Below are 25838 nucleotides of genomic sequence, written 5' to 3'. Positions count from 1 at the left end.
CTGACGTCAGCGCGTAAGGGCGGCGTCTAAGCTGCTGCGACGCCATCTCGGCGACCACAACGCTAACGACTGATGCGGAGCCGCTCAACGCCACCTTCCGACACACAGGGTTACTGCTGACAAACTTTCCGGATCCAGTCTGACACCTGGGGGTAATTCTAAGGTAAGCTACAGCTACCCCAGCTAGGGGGTGTCCCGGCGCTTAACTAAAGGTATACATAACCACTGCTTAGATGAACCACTTGCAACCTAATCCCTAGGAAACAAATAGGTCTTAATCGCCTTCCTAAAAGGTAGGTAGCTGCTGATACTACGGATATGAGATGGCAAAGAGTTCCATAGTTTAGCAGCCTTAAACCTAAAAGCTCTACCTCCTGCCCTAGTTTTATTTATCCGATGTACTAACAGCAGGTTATGGCCAGAGGAACGGAGGTGGCGTGAGGGCTCATAGGGCGTGACTAAGTCTTTCAAAATTTCAGGAGAAGCCAACCTCCAAGCTTTAAAGACCACACAAAGGGCCTTAAACTCAATACGCCTTTGCATAGGAAGCCAATGTAAGCGCCGTAGGGCACTCGTGGGGGAACTGGATCTCGGTAATCCCAAAAGTGTTTTGGCCGCCAAGTTCTGGACCCTCTGGAGCTGATTAATCTCTGACTTATTGGATCCCATGTACAGAACCGATCCATAGTCCAGGCGTGATAAGATTGTCGCCTGGACAATGATTTGACGGGTGGAAGCATCAAAAAATCTGAAAATCGGTTTCAGCTTCCGCAATAGTCCAAAGGATGTTCCCGCCACTTTCTTGGTTTGGATTTGATAGCTGAGTGCCTCATCTAACCAAACCCCTAAATTCTTCACTACCAGCTTTGGAATAGGGGGAGCACCAAGATCGGTAGGCCACCAAAGGTCGCTCCAAGAGTCCCTATCTTTGCCCACTATCAAAACCTCAGTTTTAGATGCATTTAATTACAGACAATTCGCTGACAGCCAGTCCACCACTAAAGCTAAGCTGTTTCGAAAATACGCTGCAGCTGGGGCAGTATAACAGCCATTGGTGCTAGATAGCGCTACCATCAGCTGCATGTCGTCTGCATATGATACTACGGTCAGATTCCTGCTCCTCGCTAGCAATGCCGGTGGCATAACATAAATGTTGAAGAGCAGGGGGCTCAAGGCTGAGCCCTGCGGCACACCTTTTCTAACCTTAAAGATGTTCGAAGAGAAAGGGGGCACATCCACTTGGAACGACCACTCTTCCAAAAAAGAGGTCAACCAACTCAACGCCAATCCCTGAATCCCCACCTATTCCAGGCGTCGCAAAAGAATAGAGTGGGACACCGTATCGAAGGCGGCACTCAAGTCAAGCAATAACAATGCAGATGTAGTGCCGCCATCAAGGGCGGGCCAGAGATGTTCAGTCACCGCCAACAGTGCCGACTCTGTACTGTGGCCAGGACGAAATCCATTTTGCGAGGGATCCAGAATGTTATTGGAGCGTAGGAACTCAGATAGGGTGGCGTTGACATGTGCTTCCAAAATCTTTGCTGCCCAAGGAAGTTTTAAAATAGGTCTATAGCTCTCAACACTAGCAGGATCTAAATTCGGTTTCTTCAACAATGGTAAAACTTTTGGTTGTTTCCAAGAAACAGGAACTGAGCCGACGGCAATGGATGCATTCAAAACTTGTCCCAACGGCTGCAAAATTATTGGCAGCAGTTTAAGGGAATGGACTGGTTTTAGGGGATCCAAAGGGGAACCAGATTTAATTTTAGCGCATAGTGCTTCTAAATCTGAGTTGGATATCGATGGAATCATGTTCAGCGAGGCGGAAGACAGCCGCACCAGCTCTAATGGTTGTGAGACCACCCTTGAATACCTTGAAGCTGAACTAAAAAATCACGGCTCCCAACCCATTCGCCTTCACAACATATATAACCCTCCCTGCAATACTCATCCCTTCGTTCATGAGTTATCCAACATCCTTACACTATTCTCACTTTCCAATTCCCTCAACATTTTCCTGGGAGACCTTAACCTCCACTGGAATGAGCCCAGCGATCCCTCTATCACCCTCCTTTCCAACCTTTTCGGGATCAATGACCTAGAGCAACTCTGTCACTCCCCGACCCATTCCAAAGGAGCTATCCTAGATGCCATAATTACTAGCAAAGATCTAGCCCTCCTATCCAACATTGTTCCCATCGACTGGTCCGACCACCATCTCATTCTGTTCTCTATAGAGGTCTCTGCCACTCCCCTGCCCACGAAAACCACTAAACCCTCGAAACTGACCAGAAATTTGAATAATATCCCCCCCCGGATGTGCTGGAATCCAAACTCCATGCCCAACTTCTCGCCATCCCGCCCTCACTTAACGCAAATGAGCTTACAGAACACTACAACAAAGCAGTTATCGAAACCCTAGACCTCCTGGCCCCGTTTAAGCTCAAAAAACAAAGAACCGTTCCTTCCTAATCATGGTTTAATACGGAGCTTAACAATGAAAGACGCTCACTGAGACAGACGGAAAGAACATGGAGACTGCACCCTTCCCCCTTGCACCTAGCTCGCCTCAGACTTGCAAGATCCTCCTACAAAAAACACATCTTTAAACTAAAAGCATCCTTTTTCAGAACACAACTTGACCAAGCCAAAAACAGACCCAGAGAACTGTTCAACATTGTTCGCAATCAAACCTCAGCCGCTCCACCTGCACTTATGGCCTCGACGACCAGATGCGAAGAAATAGCCCTCTTTTTCCCTGAAAAAATTGCGAAAATAGAGCAATCTTTCCTGCCGACTCTGACCCCTACCTCCATACTACACATCCCCCAAACTGCACCTGCTTCCTGCCCACTCCCCCCACCCCCTCTATGACCCTCCATAATACTGATCTCACTCCCTCCTCCTTTCCCTCCACCCTCCAAGATTCTAATCCCCCTAACACTTGCCCTAAAAATAACGCAGCTTGGCATAATTTCCAGCCAGTCACTGAAAGAGATGTCTTTGACATCATTGCTAAACTTAAACCCTCCTCCCACACTAAAGACCCTCTCCCTTCTAAACTCGTCCAAAACCTCAAACATATCATCACACCTGCCTGGACCTTGATCATTAACACCTCCCTTGCCACCGCGTATGTCCCCACCTCCCTTCAACTGGGACAAATCATCCCCATTCTTAAAAACCCTACGGCTGACCCTAATGACCTCAACCACCTCCGCCCTATCTCCAACTTGCCCCTCCTCTCGAAAGCCCTTGAAAAATGTGTCCTTCAGCTTGACAGACACATTAAACTTTATAACTTACTTGACCCCCTCCAATCAGGCTTCAGGAAACGCTGCAGCACCGAAACCGCCATGCTTAACATTATAGATGACATCCACCACTCCCTCGACAATGGCAAATCTAGCCTATTGATTCTCCTCGATCTCTCCGCAGCGTTTGATACCGTTAACCACTCTGTTCTTCTCAAAGTCCTTAAAGAACGATTCGGCCTTAATGGCATGACTCATAATTGGTTTGTCTCATACCTGCAACACCGCGCTCAGCAAATTAAAATCCACAATTGCCTTTCTAACCCCTCCCCCATCTCTCTAGGAGTTCCACAAGGATCCATACTATCTCCCTCTCTCTTTAACCTCTTCATGGAACCTCTCACCCTCATTCTCAAACAAGCAGGGATTAACTATCACCTCTACGCTGACGATACACAACTTTACCATAAGATAAAAACCCATGCTGACATCCTCCACCTCAACAACACCCTCATCAAAATTCAAGCCTGGTTCCACTCGAACCATCTCTAACTTAACCCTAAAAAAACTGAAATTATTATTTTCTCCCCAAAAAACAACCAGCTCCCTATCCAAAAGTGTATCACAGACCTTAACGCCCTCAACTGCTCCTTGTCCCTAGCCACCTCAGTCAAATCATTGGGCATCTCCCTTGACAACCGCCTAACTCTCAACGTACACATCAACAACTCTGCCAAAGGAGCCCTCTTTACCCTCCGTAAACTTAAGAAAATTAAGCCCTTCATCCCAATTGATGACTTTAAACTGGCAGTCCAATCGCTTGCTCTATCGCGCATTGATTACGGCAATGCCATCCTCACCGGAATTCCCAAAACCCACCTGGCACCTCTTAAATCTGTGCTCAACCTCGCGGCTAGGCTTATCACAGACTGCAAACGATTTGAACACATCTCTCCCGCCCTTAAATCCCATAAATGGCTCCCCATTGAAGGCAGATCCACTTATAAAACAGCCTGCATTACACACAAAATCCTCCACCAAAACACACCAACATACCTCTCCAACAAACTGACAAAAGCAGGCTGCAGGCGATCGCTGAGAAGCTCCAACACCCTCCTACTTATCCCCCCCTTCAGAAAAAGAATTCCACTCAGTCACGCTCCTTTTCAGGTAATGCCCCTCTTATTTGGAATGCCCTGCCAAAAGACCTCCGCTGTAACCAGTCCTACCCCAGCTTCAAAAAAGAACTCAAACTTGTTCTACTCAATGAATACTGGGGTTTCTAATCACTCCCTGGTAGCTTTGCCCCTCTGCATCACCCCGCCTAGCTGCTCCGCATATGACTTGTGACCTCCCGCCTGGCCAACTCCCTTTCCTTCTATCTGATCACCTTACCTCCCCTCCTCATGACCCTCAGTTCTCTTGCATGTTTTCTTGTGTATACTTAAGTGAGGCTTCCTGCCAAACTGTGATTGCTATTTTGTATTAATCATAATGTCTAGCAATTTGTTTTTACTGTCTAATCTAGATGTCATGTATCCTATGTGGACTTGCTCTTTTATTATTCCATTGTCTGTGCTTATACACACTGTACCTGTATGGAAACACCTTGTAAAGCGCTCTGATACTCCTGGGTCCAGCCAGCGCTATATAAAACTTCTTAAATAAAATAAATAAATAAATATAAAATATTCATCCAGGTCCTCACATTGTTTATTTGACCGAATGGCTGATTCACTGGTGGCCTCGGTTAATGATGCGACCAGTGAAAAGATACTCTTAGCCTTATTCTCGGCAATCTCAAGTTGTTCTGCATAGAAGGAGGCCGAAACCACCTGAATCCTTCTCTGATAGTTCTTTATAGCTAACCTATATTGATTTTTAGCAGATATATCACAGTTCCGTCTCCAAATACGTTCCAGCCCCTTACATTGTTTCCGAAGGCTCGCCAACTCTGCATTGTACCAATGGCTACCCTTAGCTTTACGGACAGGCGTCCACTTTTCCGGCGCTAGATGATCTAAAGAACGTCTGATCCATAGTACGAATTCAGCATAGCCCTCCGTAGGGTCCTCAGCTAACCTAGGGGTTGACACATGAAGCTCATTAGCAAGATTATCCCAGTTAATCTTATGCCAGGCCCGCTTGAGTGTATATTGACATTGAGCTTCTATCTTTAGGCAAGTCAATCTGTAAGTTTATCTTAATCAGATAGGGGTCTGTCCATAATAGCTTATCATGTTTATACACCTTCAAAGTCTTTAGATTTGAGAAAACTGGGTCTAAAAGATGACCCACTGCATGCGTAGGTCCTTACACCAATTGTGCCAATTGACAAGCCCCTAGATCTGCCAGAAAGTTGACTATGTCCGGATCCTCCAGATTCTCAAAATGGAGGTTTAAATCTCCCACCAGCGTAAAGTTAGCCCATCCCAGGGCAAGCCTACTCACCTGTTCCACACAGGCTAATCTGAAGGCTTTTGAGGGACCGGGCAATCTGTATATTAGTAGGCCGAAGAATGTAAACTTCTGGGAGATTACAACATTGAAGCTAATACATTCACTACCCTCTACATCCTGTTGTTCGATTTTACATGTGTACTTAGCCTTAAAAATTGCTGCTAAGCCACCCCCTCTAGAATTTCTGTTCAAGGTCAAACAATCTGGAGATGGAGTCGATACCGGAATCTTCACAAAAAGGTTTCAAAGACTTCTTGAAACTGGAGTAGAACATTACTTAAATTTACCTACAGTTTTCCTTTTTTGGTAGTTTTTATACATTCACATGTAACCCTCCCGCAGTCTTATGAGCATGTTTTCAATAACAAAAAGCAACTCTATCATGGCTCACACACTTGAAGTATGTTAGCGTTGCATTATTGTGACCTGTAACATTGATTGAGCCCTCTCAGCCTAAAGGGCTAGGTGCGGAGTTAGGAGCGTTTGTGTGTTGGATTGTAGTAAGAAGTGAATATGTGGGCTTTTGTTTTCCTCCTTGGCTGCTTTATAGTTTCCTGCCAGTCTGTATCTTCTTTCCCTTTTATCCCCTCTTGTTTCTGTCCTTTCTCCCTCTGTTCTTTCCCTAACTCCATGTGGGGGATAGAATAGTTATATGGGGCTTTTTATTGTGATAAAAAAGGATAGGTGTTGCCATTTGTTGTGGAAGGAGACTGTCCTGTGTGACTCATGGAATACATTTTCTGGTAAACTTCTTTTATGATAGAATGTTACATGACCGGTTCTATCGCACTTTAAACTCAAATGTGCTTTTGAGTTCTGCTGTGTACAACATTTTTCTGCAAACTCCCAGGCAGATGTCTGGGAATTAGTCTAAAAAACTGGAATCAATTAATATTGTTGATGCTTGAGAGCTGTAGTAACGGGTATGTAACATTTTCTTTTTTTATATATTTCTTTTTATTTTCAAATATAAAACAAAATAAAACAAAGACGTATCTGGGACATCACATATCACATTCAGTTACAATAATAAGCAAACATTTTCAGATATCGGGATTTCTGTAATAAACAGTGGGCGGGGTCATTGAAACATCGACGCGTAGATCGTTCAATAATGGTTGACTGCACACAATTAAGCTACATTTGATGCGCTACGGTACTCAGTCCCCGCCGCCCAACAGAACAGGATAAAGAAAGGCGTAGTGCCCCCAGATATGAAAAAACTAAACCATGATGAATGACAAAAATATTCACGCCACAGCCTAAACTAACTACACTAACACCCAGCCCCCCACCCTGCACCCCTGCATATGGCTTTCGCCGAACCCCAACTAGCATTGTGCCTGTCGCCCCATCTAACTAAATACTAAAAATAGAAAATGGAGGAGGGACCTTCGTACGGGCCCCCGGCCCCCCACCCTCCTTCCTTCCACCAGAACCAAGAATCCCCCAGAGTAAATCCACAAATCTATTAAGGGGAAACTGTAAACACCGCCCAGCCTCCCGCAAGCATCATGGTAGCAAATCCCACATCCATCAAGACCACAATGTCAAACCCAGTCAATCAGTCTCATCCTTGACCCTTCCGATCGGACGTGCGAACCCCTTCCGGACGAACTGCCACCTCCACAGGATAGTCAAAATACGAGAAAAGTGCAGCAAAGTTCAAACTGAGATCTAGCAAAGATGTTAAGTCACTGAGAACTCCATCAGGTCCAAAGACTCTCCTCACCGTCATGAACTCCCAACTTTGTTTCCTCCGCTATCGTAATGGAACTGGCGGATAGGGGAAGAGACGCGGTTTGAAGCCCAAAACAGTTCTCATCAAAAGTCTCAGGAAAGGGAGCACCGATTAGTCCTTCCACAGTCAGCGTTGATAGTAGGCTTGACGATCCATTCGAAGCACCGATCTCGCTCCTATTAGCCATCACCCCGGCCGCAGGCTCCGACACCTCTCGTTGCACGGGGCCCGCTTTCTCTATCAAAATGGCCATCGTGGGTATCTCAAGCTGCTTCATTCCTTGTAGTGGAGCAGGGTCCAGTCCAATCCGCCCAATTTCAAACAAACGCGCTATCATTTTGTGAATAAGGGCTTCCATGTTAGTATGAAGAGCCCCAATGGCCGCCAGCACAGTTTGCAACGAAGGTTCATTCTCAGTCCGCTCCACTGCTCCTCGCTCGATATCAACTATTTTCACGTCCCCCATAGAGCCCGGTCTTCCCGGGGAAACAGTCAAAAGTGGAACGGACAACAGCAGAGGGGGACTCAATGTCAACAGCGACATCGATCTGCGCTTCACCACTGCAAGCGAAAATCCCAACCCAGCAAACGCCGGTGGGTGGCTAACCGGGCCACCGGGTCAGGGACCTCTGCCAACAGCCTCAGTCGTGCATCGTCACCCCTCCTTCGATGTTTACCAACTCAGGAGACCGCCATCAAAAACGGCCAAGAAAACCTCCGCAGCAATAGACCGGACCCTGCCACACGCTCACGGCCGATGTTGTTCAACTGGAACCCGGCTGGGCCAGTACTCGAGACCCCGGCTTCCAAGCTGGGCTAGGCTGCAAACTTTAACACAATATAACTCTGTCTACCAAACCGGTAGAAATCTCGGTATCGCACCATCGAGCTGTAGTCCGGATCACACACAAGGAGGCAGGGCGTAAAGACAGGATAAATGACAGGATCATCTGGCAGGAGACGGAGATCGGCGGAGCCAGGAGCCTAAGCAGCCATCTTGTTCGCTAGCGTGTATGTAACATTTTCACATGTAAAAATGATTATCTGTCAGAAACGTGGGTTCTTTCATTCTCTACTACTTTGCCATTTAATTGATGCCAGCTCTCCAGTCTCTTTTGAGCCTATTCTCTATGTCCCCCTCCCCTCCACTCCATTCTCATCTCTCTTAATGCCTGTCTCTTTTCCCTGCAGGAGCTCATGGCAATAACCTGATTGCTGTCTTGGCCAAATATATCTACCACAAGCATGACCCTGCCCTTCCGCGCCTTGCCATCCAACTACTGAAACGTCTCGCTACGGTAGGACCATGCTCATTCACCGGTTTGAAGGGTGTCACAGACTGTGTTAATAAGATGTGCTGAGTATTGGGTGTTAACTTGAATCACTCTGATCCTAGTTAGAAATCCAGTATCTTTGTACCTTTTGCCCTGTGTTGTCTCCTGCACCAGCCACTGAGCTGCTGCTGGCAGCGTGCTGTGGAATGTGCACTTTGCAGAACTTACAAGGAGAGGTGTACTTCTGCATGAAATTCAGCTTTTCTCTCCAGATTTGTTCAGAGCTTGTCACGCAGTCCTAAGTCTCAAAGTGGGGCTATCCTCTGATGTGTGTGTGCAATAGTTATTTGGTGTCAATCACTCATGAAGTAAATATTTTTACTTTGTTACTATGCAGGTAGCCCCAATGTCTGTGTACGCCTGTCTTGGAACTGAGGCTGCTGCCATCCGTGACGCATTCCTCACCCGCATGCAAAGTCGAACAGAAGATATGCGCATTAAGGTCATGATATTGGAGTTCCTCACAGTTGCAGTGGAAACACAGCCAGGTCTAATTGAGCTCTTCCTGAACCTTGAAGTGAAAGATGCGAGCGAAGGGTCTAAGGTCAGATGGCTTGTCAGTTGGACTGTGGGTGCAACACATTTTTTGCCAACATCTGCCACTGATTGCTTACTGTTTTTGCTTTTTCTGCAGGAATTCAGCCTTGGGGAGTGGAGTTGTTTGCAGGTGGTCCTGGAACTGATCGACTCAAAGCAGCAGGGGCACTACTGGTGTCCTCCTCTCCTGCATCGCGCTGCCATCGCTTTTCTTCATGCCCTCTGGCAGGACCGCCGTGATAGTGCCATGACTGTCCTTAGGATCAAGTGAGTCATACGTTTTTAAGTCCAATCTTGCTCTTTCAGTTGTTGCGTTGGGGCACAAGAGTATACTCTTTTGCTGGAGTAAATCACACCTCAGCCGCCTTTTGCATCATAGATCACGCAGCAATAGTAGAGGGAAACATCTGCTTGAAAGAAACTTTTTGGAGCATTTGAACTTGGTAATGGTTATTCTTGGATTGAATAGATAGCAGCAATTCCCAAGTCTCAGGTCCTGGAAAGGAGGGTAATAATCTACATGGGCATCTCCACAGTATGGGCTACAAGCCAAACAGAATTGTTGCGGCTTAATTGGAGCTGCCTCTACCACCTGCGCACAGTACCATATACAGATAATGTCTTTTTGCCTTGGGTAAGAACAGCAGAGCACCTATGCACCATCTGAAGTTTCACTCGTGAGCATTAAGAAACAGAGGTTTGTAAATTCTAGTCTTAAATTCACTAAAGTGCCAAGGACGAGTTTGGAGCGGATGTTTGGGGCTTTTCTAAGATGACGTTTGTAAAGGCAGTCTGTGGTGTGGCTCCTCACCTATCGCGTAATGCTTTCTGATCGAAACGTCTAGGTACAGATTCCTCTTTTGAAATTCCCCAGGCATCAGACGGGATCTGGAAACATTTCAGCAGATCCTCTACGTGCCAGAAGGTGGCACCTTGTGGCCCAGCATGGACGCTGTTGTACTATGTGTGAGAAGTTGGCCTGATATATGATGCTCACTAGTTCTACTGATCACCTTGTATCAGTCCAAACAACCCTTATGGTGATTGGTTGTAAGTCAACCTTATAGACCAGCTATCCTAATGGTAGCATGGACAGAGCAGTCTTAGGCTAAACTCAAGAGGGCGTGTGAAGCCACCTGTTTTACAGTTAACCAAAAGAGAGAGTAAGGGAATTAATTCACAAAAGTGAACGGAGAGTACTCCTGATCCCCTGGGTATCAGTAATAAACAAAACAAGAAAGGAGTACCATCAGAGATAGCTTAGATAAAGCAGTCTGAATGGAATGAATGAAAAAAAGAAGAGAGTCCTTCCTTTTTTAAGAAACCCCTCACTCACCGACCTAGTCGGTGACATGCTTCATCATCGGGGTCCACCCTGACAGCCGAGTGCCATCAGGGTGTGCTGCGACACCTGGACTACAGTGGAGCGGGTATTTTGTGTGTGAAGTGAAAAAAGTGTTAAAAATTGTCCTGGTATACTTGTGTGGAAAATTTATTCTCAAGGAACTGGACAATATTAAAAGTAAGTGTGTGGATACGTTTAGGTGTTATGACCGTGTGTATCACTTATGTGTGAGGTCTACATGTTTCAACCCGTAGGATGGAAGGTACCGGGTTTTCGTCAGGACCAGAAGGAAAATGGGTGGTCAGGACACACTAACGCCCTGCCGGTCCCTAGATTCCTGTGCACAACTGACAAATAGTCAGAGTGGAAAAAAAGCTCAGAAACAACAATGGTTGAGCTAAAAGCAAAAAGACCTGGAGGAGAGAAATGTAAAAGGTCACAAGTATGATTAATACAAGCCTGTTACGAAGTGCCATGCTGGTTCTCACGTGTCTTCTGCTGTATCGTGCATTCCATTCAGGGCTTATAGTGATCGGTAGTGACTGCCTATCACTAAAGTTGGCACACTCTATCAATAGTGTTCTGCTCGGTGATCACTAGATACTTAATATAGGCATTCAATCATATTTAGCACTAAAATAGTGCGTGGAAAAAATGCTCACAATGCCATTAACGTGAGGGAACAACGATGTGAATTCTACGTGTTTCACCTTTGACTCAGACTGGCACACTCAAGTGATATTGGTGCGCTCGGTGGTCGAGTGGTTATTTAATTATTTATTAGACAAAGTCGATCGCATTCAGCACTTCCGGGTGCAAGACATAACTACTCACGTTTAAGTAAAAGTGAGCAAAAATCGACGCAATATGTTTGTCCCTTCAAACATACACTCACACTATGCAAACACACAAACAACTCACATACATTGGCTCACAAAGGGGGAAATAAGGCTTACTCCTATTTAGGATCTTTTAGGCTTCACGGGGTGGAGGGAAGGTAAAAACCCAAGCTGCCATATTCTGCAAAAGGGAAATGATCAGATAGCTATCACAGGTTATGTTTAAAGAAACTGAATCCAAGCTGCCAGGATCGGGCTCAGAGCATTCTGGTTACTTACAGTTCAGTTGGTTACAGAGTTCTGAGTACCTACTCGCCTCTCCGTGCCTCCCCGTGAATGATACAGAAGACGCCGGGGTGGATATAGCGGCAACTGTGCTTCCGGGAGGGGCGTGGTCGCGCAAATGCGTGGTGACGCATTGGCGTGCAGGAAGTGGAAATAGAGAACGGGGCGAGTGCGTCCCGAGCGTTGCTAGGCAATATCGGATATGGATTGTTTACAGAGAAGTTTAAGCAACGCTAAAAGGTAAAATTACTAGATTGTGAATTAACCCCGTTTTGGCGTGGTGACGCATTGGCGTGCAGGAAGTGGAAATAGAGAACGGGGCAAGTGCATCCCGAGCGTTGCTAGGCAATATCGGATATGGATTATTTACAGAGAAGTTTAAGCAACGCTAAAAGGTAAAATTACTAGATTGGAACAGAGCTGTGAATTAACCCCGTTTTGGCAGAGTTCACATACCACGGGGGTATACTACGTTACAAAAGAAGTGTTAAACAGAGGCCAGGTACCTAATGACTCCACACAATAAAATTGGGGATCATACTGTCTCTGGTGGAATTAGCTAATATTGGCCCAAGGAATGTTATCGTTCAGTCCTGTGACATGAGTGGATAATCTATATATCCATCTTTGTTCTTTCTCGAAGAGCCGTTTCTGCATGTTAGGTCCAGCCTTGACCTGTTCAATGACAGTCCACCTCATGTCATTTGGTGTGTGGTTGTATTCAAGAAAGTGATCTGTCAGTTTTGTAGCATTTTTTCTGCAGCGAATGGTGCTGCGATGTTCGCATATTCTTTGCTTAACTTTTCCTGTCGTCATTCCCACGTAACGTTTGTTGCATGTACATTCAATCAGATAAACCACGTTGCAGCTATTGCAGTCTGTGTGTGATAGCTGCCGCCAGGTTTTGCCAGTTTCAATGTTCAGAGTTTTAGTGTTGCTCGTTAGATGACAAACGCTGCAGTTTCCGCAGCGAAAATGCCCTGTGACATCAGGTAAACCCCAGGTTTTTGTGATTGATTGATTGTCAGAGGGTTCTTTTGCCTTGGGTCTAGTATTGGCCAATGAGTCTTTTAGGCTTGCAGGAAAAGAGGGGCTTTTTCCAGTGAAGGGTACCAGTGCTGAGAATGGACCAATGTTTTTAATGCTTTTAGACACTTCGTTGGAGACACTGATAAAGGTGGTTACACAGGTAAGTGGTATTTCATTAGCTGTGGCTGTTTTTGGTTCCACCAGAGACAGTATGATCCCCAATTTTATGGTGTGGAGTCATTAGGTACCTGGCCTCTGTTTAACACTTCTTTTGTAACGTAGTATACCCCCATGGTATGTGAACTCTGCCAAAACGGGGTTAATTCACAGCTCTGTTCCAATCTAGTAATTTTACCTTTTAGCGTTGCTTAAACTTCTCTGTAAACAATCCATATCCGATATTGCCTAGCAACGCTCGGGATGCACTTGCCCCGTTCTCTATTTCCACTTCCTGCACGCCAATGCGTCACCACGCCAAAACGGGGTTAATTCACAATCTAGTAATTTTACCTTTTAGTGTTGCTTAAACTTCTCTGTAAACAATCCATATCCGATATTGCCTAGCAACGCTCGGGACGCACTCGCCCCATTCTCTATTTCCACTTCCTGCACGCCAATGCGTCACCACGCATTTGCGTGACCACGCCCCTCCCGGAAGCACAGTTGCCGCTCTATCCACCCCGGCGTCTTCTGTATCATTCACGGGGAGGCACGGAGAGGCGAGTAGGTACTCAGAACTCTGTAACCAACTGAACTGTAAGTAACCAGAATGCTCTGAGCCCGATCCTGGCAGCTTGGATTCAGTTTCTTTAAACATAACCTGTGATAGCTATCTGATCATTTCCCTTTTGCAGAATATGGCAGCTTGGGTTTTTACCTTCCCTCCACCCCGTGAAGCCTAAAAGATCCTAAATAGGAGTAAGCCTTATTTCCCCCTTTGTGAGCCAATGTATGTGAGTTGTTTGTGTGTTTGCATAGTGTGAGTGTATGTTTGATGGGACAAACATATTGCGTCGATTTTTGCTCACTTTTACTTAAACGTGAGTAGTTATGTCTTGCACCCGGAAGTGCTGAATGCGATCGACTTTGTCTAATAAATAATTAAATAACCACTCGACCACCGAGCGCACCAATATCACTTGAGTGTGCCAGTCTGAGTCAAAGGTGAAACACGTAGAATTCACATCGTTGTTCCCTCACGTTAATGGCATTGTGAGTATTTTTTCCACGCACTATTTTAGTGCTAAATATGATTGAATGCCTATATTAAGTATCTAGTGATCACCGAGCAGAACACTATTGATAGAGTGTGCCAGCTTTAGTGATAGGCAGTCACTACCGATCACTATAAGCCCTGAATGGAATGCACGATACAGCAGAAGACACGTGAGAACCAGCATGGCACTTCGTAACAGGCTTGTATTAATTATACTTGTGACCTTTTACATTTCTCTCCTCCAGGTCTTTTTGCTTTTAGCTCAACCATTGTTGTTTCTGAGCTTTTTTTCACTCTGACTATTTGTCAGTTGTGCACAGGAATCTAGGGACCGGCAGGGCGTTAGTGTGTCCTGACCACCCATTTTCCTTCTGGTCCTGACGAAAACCCGGTACCTTCCATCCTACGGGTTGAAACATGTAGACCTCACACATAAGTGATACACACGGTCATAACACCTAAACGTATCCACACACTTACTTTTAATATTGTCCAGTTCCTTGAGAATAAATTTTCCACACAAGTATACCAGGACAATTTTTAACACTTTTTTCACTTCACACACAAAATACCCGCTCCACTGTAGTCCAGGTGTCGCAGCACACCCTGATGGCACTCGGCTGTCAGGGTGGACCCCGATGATGAAACATGTCACCGACTAGGTCGGTGAGTGAGGGGTTTCTTAAAAAAGGAAGGACTCTCTTCTTTTTTTCAGCCACCTGTTTTACCACATATAACCACTTGAATACCAACTGAAAGGACACCACACAGGTTGTTATGAAAATAAACAATATATTTATTACTAACAAACACCTCTGACCTCTTTATGAGGTCAGAGGTCTAAGCACATAACAAGACTCTTAAGAAAAATACAATAAGTCGCACAATTTACAATGGTGCCCTAGGGGCACAGCAAACCATATACTAAGTAAATGGTATAAGTAGAACCATAGAAGAAATGAGGATGCCCAGAGACTGTAGAATCGCTGGGGCTACACTACCCTAACCTTAGGTAAGGAGCAGGAGGCCCACGGGGCGCGTGTGCAGTGCTAGAACACACACACGGGTTTCAATGCAAAGACAATGGGCACAAACAATTTACAAAATAGGTAAGTAAGGACAGTTCCGACTGGTTGAGACTAAAACTACAGGATACCTGGACACTAGGAGAGTCAATCTACCTATGAGCACCGAAATGCTCTCGTTACCTCACCCACGGGCTGCGGGTACGTAGGTGGGAAAGTGTGTCGGGTTTCCTCGTTGAAGTCAATGGAGCCTGGGAGAAAAGATGCTGCAGGCGACCAGGAGGAAGATGTCCGGAGTGATCTAAGGGCGGATCAAAGAAGATGGAGACCTGAAAGCAGAGGGGACAGTGTTCAAAGTCACTAGCCAGTGACCGGAGTGGAACCAGGAAGGAACAAGATGATGTCGAGATCAGGTGAAGAGGTGACGCTTGACTCTGCAGCCACGTGAACCAGGAGGCGTTGTCGACGACCAGGATGGAGGCACGAGCTGTCCCACGCAGGCTCTCGCTGTCGGCGGTGTCGGTTCCAGGGTCGGAGTCAACAGGCCTTGGCAAATGCAACCCACGCGGCGAGTGAAGATAGCGTCTGGATGCAAGGGCCATTCTGGAGCATCCAGACCAGCGGCGCAGTTTCAAGATTTCGTCGTCTAAGAGGCCACTAGCCAGCCGGCAAGTGACCAGACAACGCGTCGAGTAGCAAACAAGCAGAAGGGCCCCACGCAGATCTCGTGGATGCTGGAGGGCTGGACTTCGGTGCAGGAGCTGCTCGGGGCTGGGGCTTCTCAATCCCCAAAGCACTCACTCGAGGGTGCCTCAGAGGTCGTGCTGGATGCGAAGTGCAGTTTCTTCAAGATGGTCGGTCCCACGTGTCTCGTCGCACCCACGGATCTCAGCTGTGCTGCAGATGTGAGTTGAAGTCAGAGAGGTCTGGAAGTCCGGGTCTCATCAGGCTCTGAAGTCTGGTTCCGCCAGGAAGAACGACAAAGTGAACCACTAGGACGCTTGATGGTGCCTGCAGTTGCAGGGTGGTCACTCCTTGGCCACAAGGGAGATTTCTTCAGTCTTCTGTGGAGCAGAACGTCGAAGTCCTGACTTTCTTCTTTGTAGAGTTGTTCAGGATAATGTAATTGGGAATGGGACCAGCTCCTGCCTTTTTCCTGCTGAAGGGGGCTGTACTAGCGACTAGGTCCCTCCCATGAGTGGGACCAGGAAGGGGGGGGCGGTTACAATACCTATCCTTTGTCAGGTTTCGCGCCAGAGCTGGGGCTGGAGTGCCCCAGCAACTGGTTTGAGCCGGGGTATGCACAGGGACACCTTGTGTGCCCCAGGCTTGTCTCATTCCTTTCAGCCCTGCCTATCTGGATACACAAAGTCCTGTCTGGGGTGGTGCTGGCACCTCCCCAGGCAGGAAACCCTTTGTCCAGGCCTCCCTTGCTGGAAGGACTCCCAGCAGCAGGAGGTCAGACTTGTGTCTGTGGCAGCAGCATCCATTTTGTGATGCTGAGGCTCTGGTTAACTTTAACCGGGGTTCTAGTTCTGTACATGTCGTGTCCCTCTAAAAGGGTGGAATGCTACCCCCGTCGCCAGAACTGGCGAGGGGGTAGTATTCCAAATCGTATGACACCTTACTCGACATGTTTTGATAATGCCAAACCAAAGTTAGCAATAACCGCGAGGATTATAATGCACTTAAGAGTATATGGTATGGCACCATCATGGAAACAGCTAAAGGACATGGTTCCAAAAGCGATTTAGAAAAGGGGGTGGTGATGAACAGAGTGTCTGAGTTAAGCAGACCACTCTTACCCAGTCCAAAGATCAGGGCTTGATCCATCACCGTTATTTATCTCACTGCCCCATCCCAGCTCAGAACCTGGCTATATGCAAATCAGTCTGTCCCTGGCCCAGTGCATCATGGGAACAGGGCAGACTAAACTACCAAGCCAATTCTTCACCAGAAAGGAGACAAGCTACCGGGGAACGGTTTCTGGCATTTCAGCCTTCTTCGGCCCGGCTTGCTTGAATCCTGATGGAGCAGTGAGAAAGGGACTCATGTCTGAGTATACCCTGCCACACCTATAGTGGCCAAAAACGATTTAGAAAAGGGGGTGGTGATGAACAGAGTGTCTGAGTTAAGCAGACCACTCTTACCCAGTCCAAAGATCAGGGCTTGATCCATCACCGTTATTTATCTCACTGCCCCATCCCAGCTCAGAACCTGGCTATATGCAAATCAGTCTGTCCCTGGCCCAGTGCATCATGGGAACAGGGCAGACTAAACTACCAAGCCAATTCTTCACCAGAAAGGAGACAAGCTACCGGGGACCGGTTTCTGGCATTTCAGCCTTCTTCGGCCCGGCTTGCTTGAATCCTGATGGAGCAGTGAGAAAGGGACTCATGTCTGAGTATACCCTGCCACACCTATAGTGGCCAAAAACGATTTAGAAAAGGGGGTGGTGATGAACAGAGTGTCTGAGTTAAGCAGACCACTCTTACCCAGTCCAAAGATCAGGGCTTGATCCATCACCGTTATTTATCTCACTGCCCCATCCCAGCTCAGAACCTGGCTATATGCAAATCAGTCTGTCCCTGGCCCAGTGCATCATGGGAACAGGGCAGACTAAACTACCAAGCCAATTCTTCACCTTCACCGTATTTCGAACTTGTTAGAGATTATAGGAAAAGTTTTTCTAAATATGCGTGCATGCTGTTTTGCTTCATAAAGGAACCGAAGCAGCTGAGATCATGTTACACCCCTAATCGAACAACAGAGAAACTATAGGATATCGCTACATACGTGCAACACTTCTTCGCAATTCGATTTTTCAAGACCGGGACCGCTGGTTTCTCTCGTCCTCCTACCCAGTTGTTGAGTTATTTATATATGTTCCCAGAGACCCACCTATGTTTGCAAACTACATCTTCCACTGTGACGATCGGTCTCTAGTTAGACTCTGCCTAGTCCTCTGTTATTGATATGCTGCACTAGGATACTGTTTGCCCAGAAAGTTTTGAAATTGGATCTCTTCTATTCATTCTGAAAGTCTTGAAGGAACTGGATGGCCAAAATAAACTAAATGACTGGCGCCCTGATGAAGGAGTTCCCCACCGTGGCATTTCCGAAACGCGCGTCGGCGCTTTTTTCTGTCTGACTGATGAGAGTCTGAGTGTTGTCTTTGCTTAATTGTTGGTACTTAGATGAATGTGTTTTTGTATGAGTATGACTGTGATTTTTTGCTTGGATGAATGAGTCTGCAGAAATGTTTTTAATGTTCCTTTGAGTTCTGGGCTTACGCTATATTAACCATATATGTTGTGTGAATTACTGAAATAATGAATTTTTTATAAATGAAAATAAAATAATTTAAAAGATTATCAGCTGTTCTGTGGGCAATTGATAATCTCGGAACCTACTGGTCCGCTTAATTTTTTTGGGAACCTCCCTTTCATGTTGTTGTTTAAATCTTTCAACTAGACCATTGCACTGTGGATGTTAGGGTGTGGTGAACTTGTAGTTCACTCCACACTCTTTCCAGATAGCAGTCAAATAGCCAGACATAAAGTTTGCACCTCTGTCTGAGACAACCTTCTTTGAAAAACCCACTCTGGAGAAAACTCCAAGTAGGGCCCTGGCCACAACAGGAGCTGTAGTGGTCCTAAGGGGAATAGCTTCTGGATACCTGGTGGCATGATCCACTACCACCAGTATAAATCTGTGCCCAGATGCTGTTGGGGGGGTCCATTGGTCCAACAATGTCAATCCCCACTCTTTCAAAGGGAACCCCCACCACAGGTAGTGGTATTAGGGGGGGGGCCTTTGTGGTGCCAGCTGATTTGCCACTGGCTTGGCAGGTGACACAGGAGCGACAAAACTCCTTGGTATCTTCTGACATGTGAGGCCAGTGAAAGTGAGGGACAAGCCTGTCCCAAGTCTTATTCTGGCCAAGATGTCCTGCTAGGGGAATATCATGGGCTAAGGTGAGAAGGAAGCCCCTGAATGCCAAAGGTATGACCAACCTCCTGGAAGCACCAGGCTTGGGGTCTCTAGCCTCTGAATACAGGAGCCCTTCATCCCAATACACACTATGGGTACCTGTAGCATTCCCAGCAGCCTCAGCAGCAGCTTGCTGTCTGAGGGGTTCAAGAGAAGGGCAGTCCAACTGCGCCTGCCTCAGATCTGCCCTTAAAGGTCCCCCTGTCCCAAGAAACTCAACTTGATCAGGCTCAAGCTCTTCTGGGACAGTTCCTTCTTGGGTCTCACAACCAGCTTCCTTGGAAGGCGGATCCTCATCCTGAGGCAAGGGGGAAGGCGCTGCCTTAACCCTACTGCTTCTCCTCCTGGTAGGCAACTGGTTCATATTTGCAGGATCCAGGGCCTGTTCAGTAATGCACTTTTTAGCCTGGGACCTGGTCACATCAAGGACATGTGCTGATATACCGAACATCTCTCCATGAGTCCTATACTCCACTTCAGACCAGACTGAAGATTCCAGATCATTGCCAAGCAAACATTCCACAGGGAGCTCTGAACTAACAACAACTCTTTTGAGGCCAGTTACCCCTCCCGAGGAGAAATTAACAATTGCCATACTATGGGTTGTAGTGACATTGCTTGCATTGGTCACTAGGTAATAGTCACCTAGTATTATCTGTCCTGGGTCCACATATGTGGGTGTCACCATTGTGACACTAGCACATGTGTCCCTGTAGGCCTAAGCCACTTGGTTATTAATTAAAGGAGTCTGTACTTGCCCAAGTTACTGTGGCTCACAGTAGATGATATAGCCATGTCCACATCACAGACAAGAACAGCTTGAGTTGGTATTCTGACTAGGCCAGAATCCACCTCAGTTCCCAGGGTCAACCCTACTACACCCTTCTGTTGAGAACCACCACTATTAGCTGTACTAGGGGGAACAGTTGCTTTAGGGGCAATAGTGGCTGGAGCTGCCTCCTTCTTGGTGCAATCACTGGTCCAGTTAGTATAAACCTTACAAAAGTTGCACCGTGGTTTCTTTTGACCTTCTTTTTTTTTTTTAGACTTTTGGGGACCCCCACCATTAGAAGCTTTTTGAGGACCTGGCGAAGACTTTTGGTCTTTTGCTTTCTCCCCACCCTTTTGGTCTTGCTTCGTCTGATCACCACCTTGGTTCTGTACCTTCTGCTTCACCCTGGTTCTGACCCATTTGTCTGCCTTCTTTCCCAATTCTTGGGGAGAGGTCAGATCAGAGTCAATCAGGCGTTGATGCAATAACTGGCTCTGACAGTTAAGTATTTGTTCTCTCATGATCACATTATACAATCATGTATAGTCATTAACTTTACTGCCCAGTAACCAGCCCTCCAGAGCCTTAGTAGCACAATCTACAAAGTCAGTCCAGTCCTGAGTCTATGTTTTCTGGGTGTCTCTGAACAGCAACCTATACTGCTCAGTGGTTAAGCCAAACCCATCTATCAGAGCACTCTTCAGGACAGTGTAGTTGTTAGCATCCTCATCACTAACTGTGAGGAGCATGTCTCTGCCTTTATCTGAAAAGGAGAGCCGTAAGATTGCTGCCCACTGACTCTGGGGTACCGGCTGTTCTTTGCAGGCCCTCTCCAAAGCAGTTATCCACTTGTGGATGTCATCCCCACTCTTGTAGGGAGGGACAATCTTATTCAGGTTTTTATGGTCATAAGACATTTCCCTATCTCTAGGAATGTTGCTGCCACCAGTAGGTTCTAACCCCCTCAACTTTTGCTCTCTTGCAAGAGCCAGGGTCTCTTTTGCAAGGGCAATTACTTGCCTCTTGAACCTAAGATTTACTTCCTTCATCCTAGCTTTGTGCTCTCTCCTCTCAAGGGGAGCTATCCTCCTTAGAGCAGAGGCATCAGACCCTACTGAGTCATCAGAATGCTCAGAGCGACTGGACAGTGACCTGTGCCTTCTGTGTCTTCGGTTAGGCCTACTTCGAAAGTTAGGATGGGGCCCTCTCCACCTCCAGATAGTCCTGTGTCGCCCAGGATAGGTTAATTAATCTCATCATGGTCATCATCCCCATCAGAGACCAATGGATCTTCTTCAATGTTCCTCTGTTGATGTCTATACTACCATGGTTACCTGTGTCTGAAGCATTTTCTACATGAGCCACTAAGAGATCTACCAGGTGGTTAAAGGTTGGACTCTGTCCTTGTCTGAACTTTCTGACTGCACACAGGCTTCTAAGTTCATTAAAAGTGAATGAGTCATACTTAGATGGTCTTCTTGAAGAGGTCCACTAGGGCCTGCTTCCAAGGACATTTTCTAGTGAGGTGTAGTGTGTGCACCTACCTGCACTTAATGGTTTCCTACTAGAACCTCTCTAGGAGTTGTAGTCAGGGTGTGCTACGCCCATATCACCTACAACTGCTAAGTTCAGTAGAACTTAAAGTATTATAAGAACTTGATGTATATGTACCTACAGGTACCTTAATGTGATCTTTCAAATGGTATCTTTAGATTATATGGTAGGCCAACAGCAAGCTCTTATCCCATCCGCTGCACACCAATGTGAGAAGTTAGCCAGGCATATGATGTCCACTATTCTAGTGGGCACCTTGCACCAGTCTAAACGACCCTTATTGATGGTGGTTGTAAAGTCAACCTTATAGACAAGCTATCCTAGTGGTAGCACGGACCAGCAGTCTTAGGCTAAAACTTCAGAGAGCATGTGAAGCCAGCTGTTTTACCAATTATAATCCCTTGAATACCAAATGAAAGGACACCACACAATGTATATATCAAATATATATGTATTTATTTCTAACACAACCCCTCTGAACTCTTTGAGGTCAGAGATCGAAGTACATCACAAGTTACTCAATTAGCATACGATAAGTTGCACACATACAGTTTTGCCCTAGGGGCTTCACAAACCATATACTAAGTAAGTGGTATAAGAACCACTTCAGAAATAGTGAATAGGCCTAGGGCCTAGGGAATCGCTGGGGCTACACTAGACAACCTATGGTTAGGAAGTAGGAGACCCACGGGAGACGCATGCAGTGTCTAAACACAGTTGCGAGTTACCATTGACATATAATGGAGAACGAAGAAGTTACAAAGTTACTGATTACGGGCACTTCCGGATGGACTACGACAAAACCCCTTAAACTAGGACACTTGGAGAGTCAATACCCACTGGAGCATCGGAGTACTCGAGTTACCTCACCCAGGGAAGCCGGGTGCATAGCTATCTTTTCGTGTCGGGTTTCGTCGATGCTTTCAATGGAGATCTGCAAAATAAGTGCTGCAAGCGACCAGAGGAAGAGTGTCCGGGTGGATCCAAGGGTGGATCGAAGAAGTGAAGAACCTGAAAGTAGAAGGGACAGAGTCTGGGTCACTAGCCAGTGACCAGGTAGGAACCAGGCGATGTCGCGATTATCTCAGGTGAAGAGGTGAAGCTTGTCTCTGCAGCCACGAGTACCAGGAGACGTCGACGATGACCAGGAGCTGGATTCGGGCTGTCCCACGAACGATCTAATTGACTGCGGTGTCGGTATCCGGACTGGACCCTACAAGCCTTGGCAAACGCAATCCACGCAGGAAGTGAAGATTGGCTTCAAGTTAGACCAACAAGGTCTGGGGTGCTTCTCCATTGAAGGGGAGCTGGAGCAAGCCTGGAGCAACCAGGAAAGCAGTGTAGTTTTCAGAGGGCTAAATAGCCAGCGGGCTAGCAACCGGGAAGACACGTTGAGCTGAAATGCAGGAGCAGGCCCAAGGCAGCACTTGTGGAGTGTGGAGGGCTGAGCTTTGGTGCAAATGGCGCTCGGGTCTGGGGCTTCTCATACCCCATTGCACAACTGCGAGGGTACCTCAGGAGTCGGGCAGTTAGCAAAATGCAGGAAGTCCAGGGTGTCCGTTCCCACGTCTCTCTTGTCCGCCACGGGTCTCAGCTTTGATGTGGATCGGAGTCTGAGAAGTCTGGAAGTCCAGTTCCTGAGTCGCTGAGTCTTCGGGTTCTGGCAGGAGCATCGGCAAAGCAAACCGGCAAGTTACTGGTGGTGCCTGTTTACACAGGGTGGTCACTCCTTCACCACAAGGGAGATGTCTTCAGTCTTCTAATCGATATAGAACGTCGAAGGTCCAAGAGTTTCGTATCAGAGTTTCATTCCAGGATAATATAAAGTCTGTAGACACAGCTCCTATCTTTATATTGATTTTAGGGGCTGTATTACCTGCTCGGTCCCTCCTATGGGTGACCTGGGAAGGGGGTGGTTACACCCCTTTCCCTTTGTCCAGTTTCGCGCTAGAGCAGGGCTGGAGTGCCCCAGCAACTGGTTTGAACCGGGCTATGCATGGAGCACCTTGTGTGCCCCAGGCAGTGTCTGGAAAAGCATCTTTCCATTCAACCCACTCTGCCCCAATACATTACAGGCTGTCTTGGGCGGTGCTAGCACCTCCCTCGACAGGAAACCTATTGTCCAGGCCTCCCTTGCTGGAGTTTCGTCCAGCAGCAGGAGGTCAGACTTGTGTCTGTGGCAGCAGCATCCATTTTGTGATGCTGAGGCTCTGTTTAACTTTTACCGGGTAAAGCAGTAACATTCATGTTTTTTCCCTCTATAAAGGTGGAATTCTACCCCCGCCACCATGACTGGCGGGGGGGGGGTAGTATTCCAAAGTGTTGGACACCTTACAGGACATGTTTTGATAAAGCCAAACCAAAGTTAGCATTTACCACGAGGATTATAATGCACCTAAGAGTATATGGTATGGCTATATCATAGAACAGCTAAAAGGAGATGGTTCCGAAAGCTGCAGAGGGGCTCAGCTCATGCTAGGGCACCCTCTCACATAAAACCAAGCACTCTGCCTTCAGGATTGTTAAGGCCTGCCATAGGAGTGACTTATAGGTTACTATGTGTCTATATATAAGGTAGATATAGGTATACTATATCTAAGTAAGGGGTGATTACACCACCTTACCCAGGCTGTACGAACAAACCTGTGGTGCCAGTTTGGATGGCCAGCGAAGGGTGGCATAATACATGCTGCAGCCCCTGGTAGGCCTTGGATGCACCTATGCCCTGGGTACCTATGGTACACTGTACAGGGGCTCACAAAGGTGACCCAATACCCAATCAGGTATGTACCTAAAGTACATGGTATCAATTTAGAGAGAGAACAGCTGGGCTGTGGGTCTGATTAGCAGGCCCACAGCCACACTAAAGTCGAAAAACCAGAGAATCACAGCAAAAAGTGGGGGTGACCATAGGAACCAGACCCTACTCTCCTACACCCACACGCATGATATAGCAACAAGTAGTGTAGAATAAACAAAATGCATCCCACACGCAAGAGACCGCACCTTAATAGCATAACCGATATCACCAAAAAAAGCCATAAATAAACCAATCAGAAATGCATAAGCCACTAAAGCTTACCTTTTATTCTGAGCCCTCATCCACAAAAGCTTAACTTTTATGCCGAGTCTGCCATCTGATGCTTTGTGCAGTCCCTGCAGTCAGAGACTGCAACCACAGCGTGCACTCCCTTACAATGGAAGACTGTGGCCTCTGTGCAGAGTGCACCCCCTGTCGTCAGAGACTGCAACCACTGCCTGCACTCCCTTGCAGTCAAAGGCTGCGGCATCTGTGCAGAGTCACTATTGTCAGACTACAACCACAGTGTGCACTCCTTTAACCCTTTACAGGCCTGGTACTATAGCCTGCATCCATATGTAAAGCATGCACTATGCGATTAGGCATGCAGCCCCTGCACCCCACCTGGCAGAGAGGCAACCTTCCAGTGCGGTGTGCACCAAGACTGCTGTAAATCTGGAGTTCCCCGGGCAATTCATAACCCTGTGTAATGTGTACTGCTCCACAGAGTACAGTATGCACTCTTACACCTGTGATAGCCAGCATTGCGAGTTGTGTGCCCTTCTACAGTGTCGGAGCCTTCAGCATTGCTACAGCATCAGTTTCTGCAGCCCCCTGTGCAGTGTGAAGTCCTGTTGTAGTATGCACCTATGCTGTCCCGCACCTGTAGCTGATAGAGCGCGCAGGTCACCCGACCAGTATTGCTACTAAATATGCACACTAGGGCCCATAAAACGAATCCCTTCGTGATATTTTAATCAGGTAACCCGCACACTACTATCAGCAGTTCGGTTCTTCTCTATTTACTACCGTGTACCCGACTTACCAATCCTCGTTCAGGTACCTAAGACCACAATGGGTCGAGGAGCTAGCTGTGGAGAAAGTAGATAGCACAAAAATACATATACCTTTAAAGTGTGTACTCTTATAATAACCACAAACGTAAGAAGTTTCAAAAACCTTTATCTAGTTATAATTTTCTTCGAGTTCAGTGAGCCACAGGTTAACACAAATCAAACTATCTATCACTAAGATTAAGAAAATAGTATAACAATGAATTAAGGTTAGAAACATTTGGAGATTTTGAAATAAAGGGAAGGGGAAAAATAAGGAACATGCTAAATATAGATCAACAGGTTTTGTAAACTTCACTAAAGGCGGGTGAGAAGAGGGAACATACTTTTTAGAGCAGACTTTCAGTTATCACCAACAGCCTATAGGAAACTAAACTTATGCAATCTACTCATACAGATGTGCTTAATTTCTAAAAGGAGGGTAAGAGTGGGACAAACTATATATGCATATGTGATTCTAAATTCGGCTAAGGGTAGGGAGAGAATGGAACATGCTAAAGCATCAATTATGCGAGAACGTATTTACAGAGAGGAACAGAGTAAAAGACAAATAGGTAACTTTTCTGTATTCAGGAAGG

The 25838-nt window shown here is 46.7% G+C and overlaps 1 protein-coding gene across 2 annotated transcripts in view; it reads left to right on the top strand.

The window, feature by feature from the left end:
• Nucleotides 1–25838, top strand: part of NUP188 (nucleoporin 188) — a 1272194-nt gene that overhangs the window by 821349 nt on the left and 425007 nt on the right. For both annotated transcript variants that reach the window (XM_086924860.1, XM_086924859.1), the window contains exons 25-27: nucleotides 8650–8756; nucleotides 9130–9336; nucleotides 9427–9596. In XM_086924860.1, the coding sequence (XP_086780986.1) occupies nucleotides 8650–8756; nucleotides 9130–9336; nucleotides 9427–9596 (484 nt within the window). The remainder of the gene's footprint in view (nucleotides 1–8649; nucleotides 8757–9129; nucleotides 9337–9426; nucleotides 9597–25838) is intronic.

The sequence above is a fragment of the Lissotriton vulgaris genome, chromosome 5 (genome assembly GCF_964263255.1).
Source record: "Lissotriton vulgaris chromosome 5, aLisVul1.2, whole genome shotgun sequence".
Classification (NCBI taxonomy): domain Eukaryota; kingdom Metazoa; phylum Chordata; class Amphibia; order Caudata; family Salamandridae; genus Lissotriton; species Lissotriton vulgaris.
Note: the sequence above shows the minus strand (reverse complement) of the source record. Positions and strands in the feature narration are given on the sequence as shown.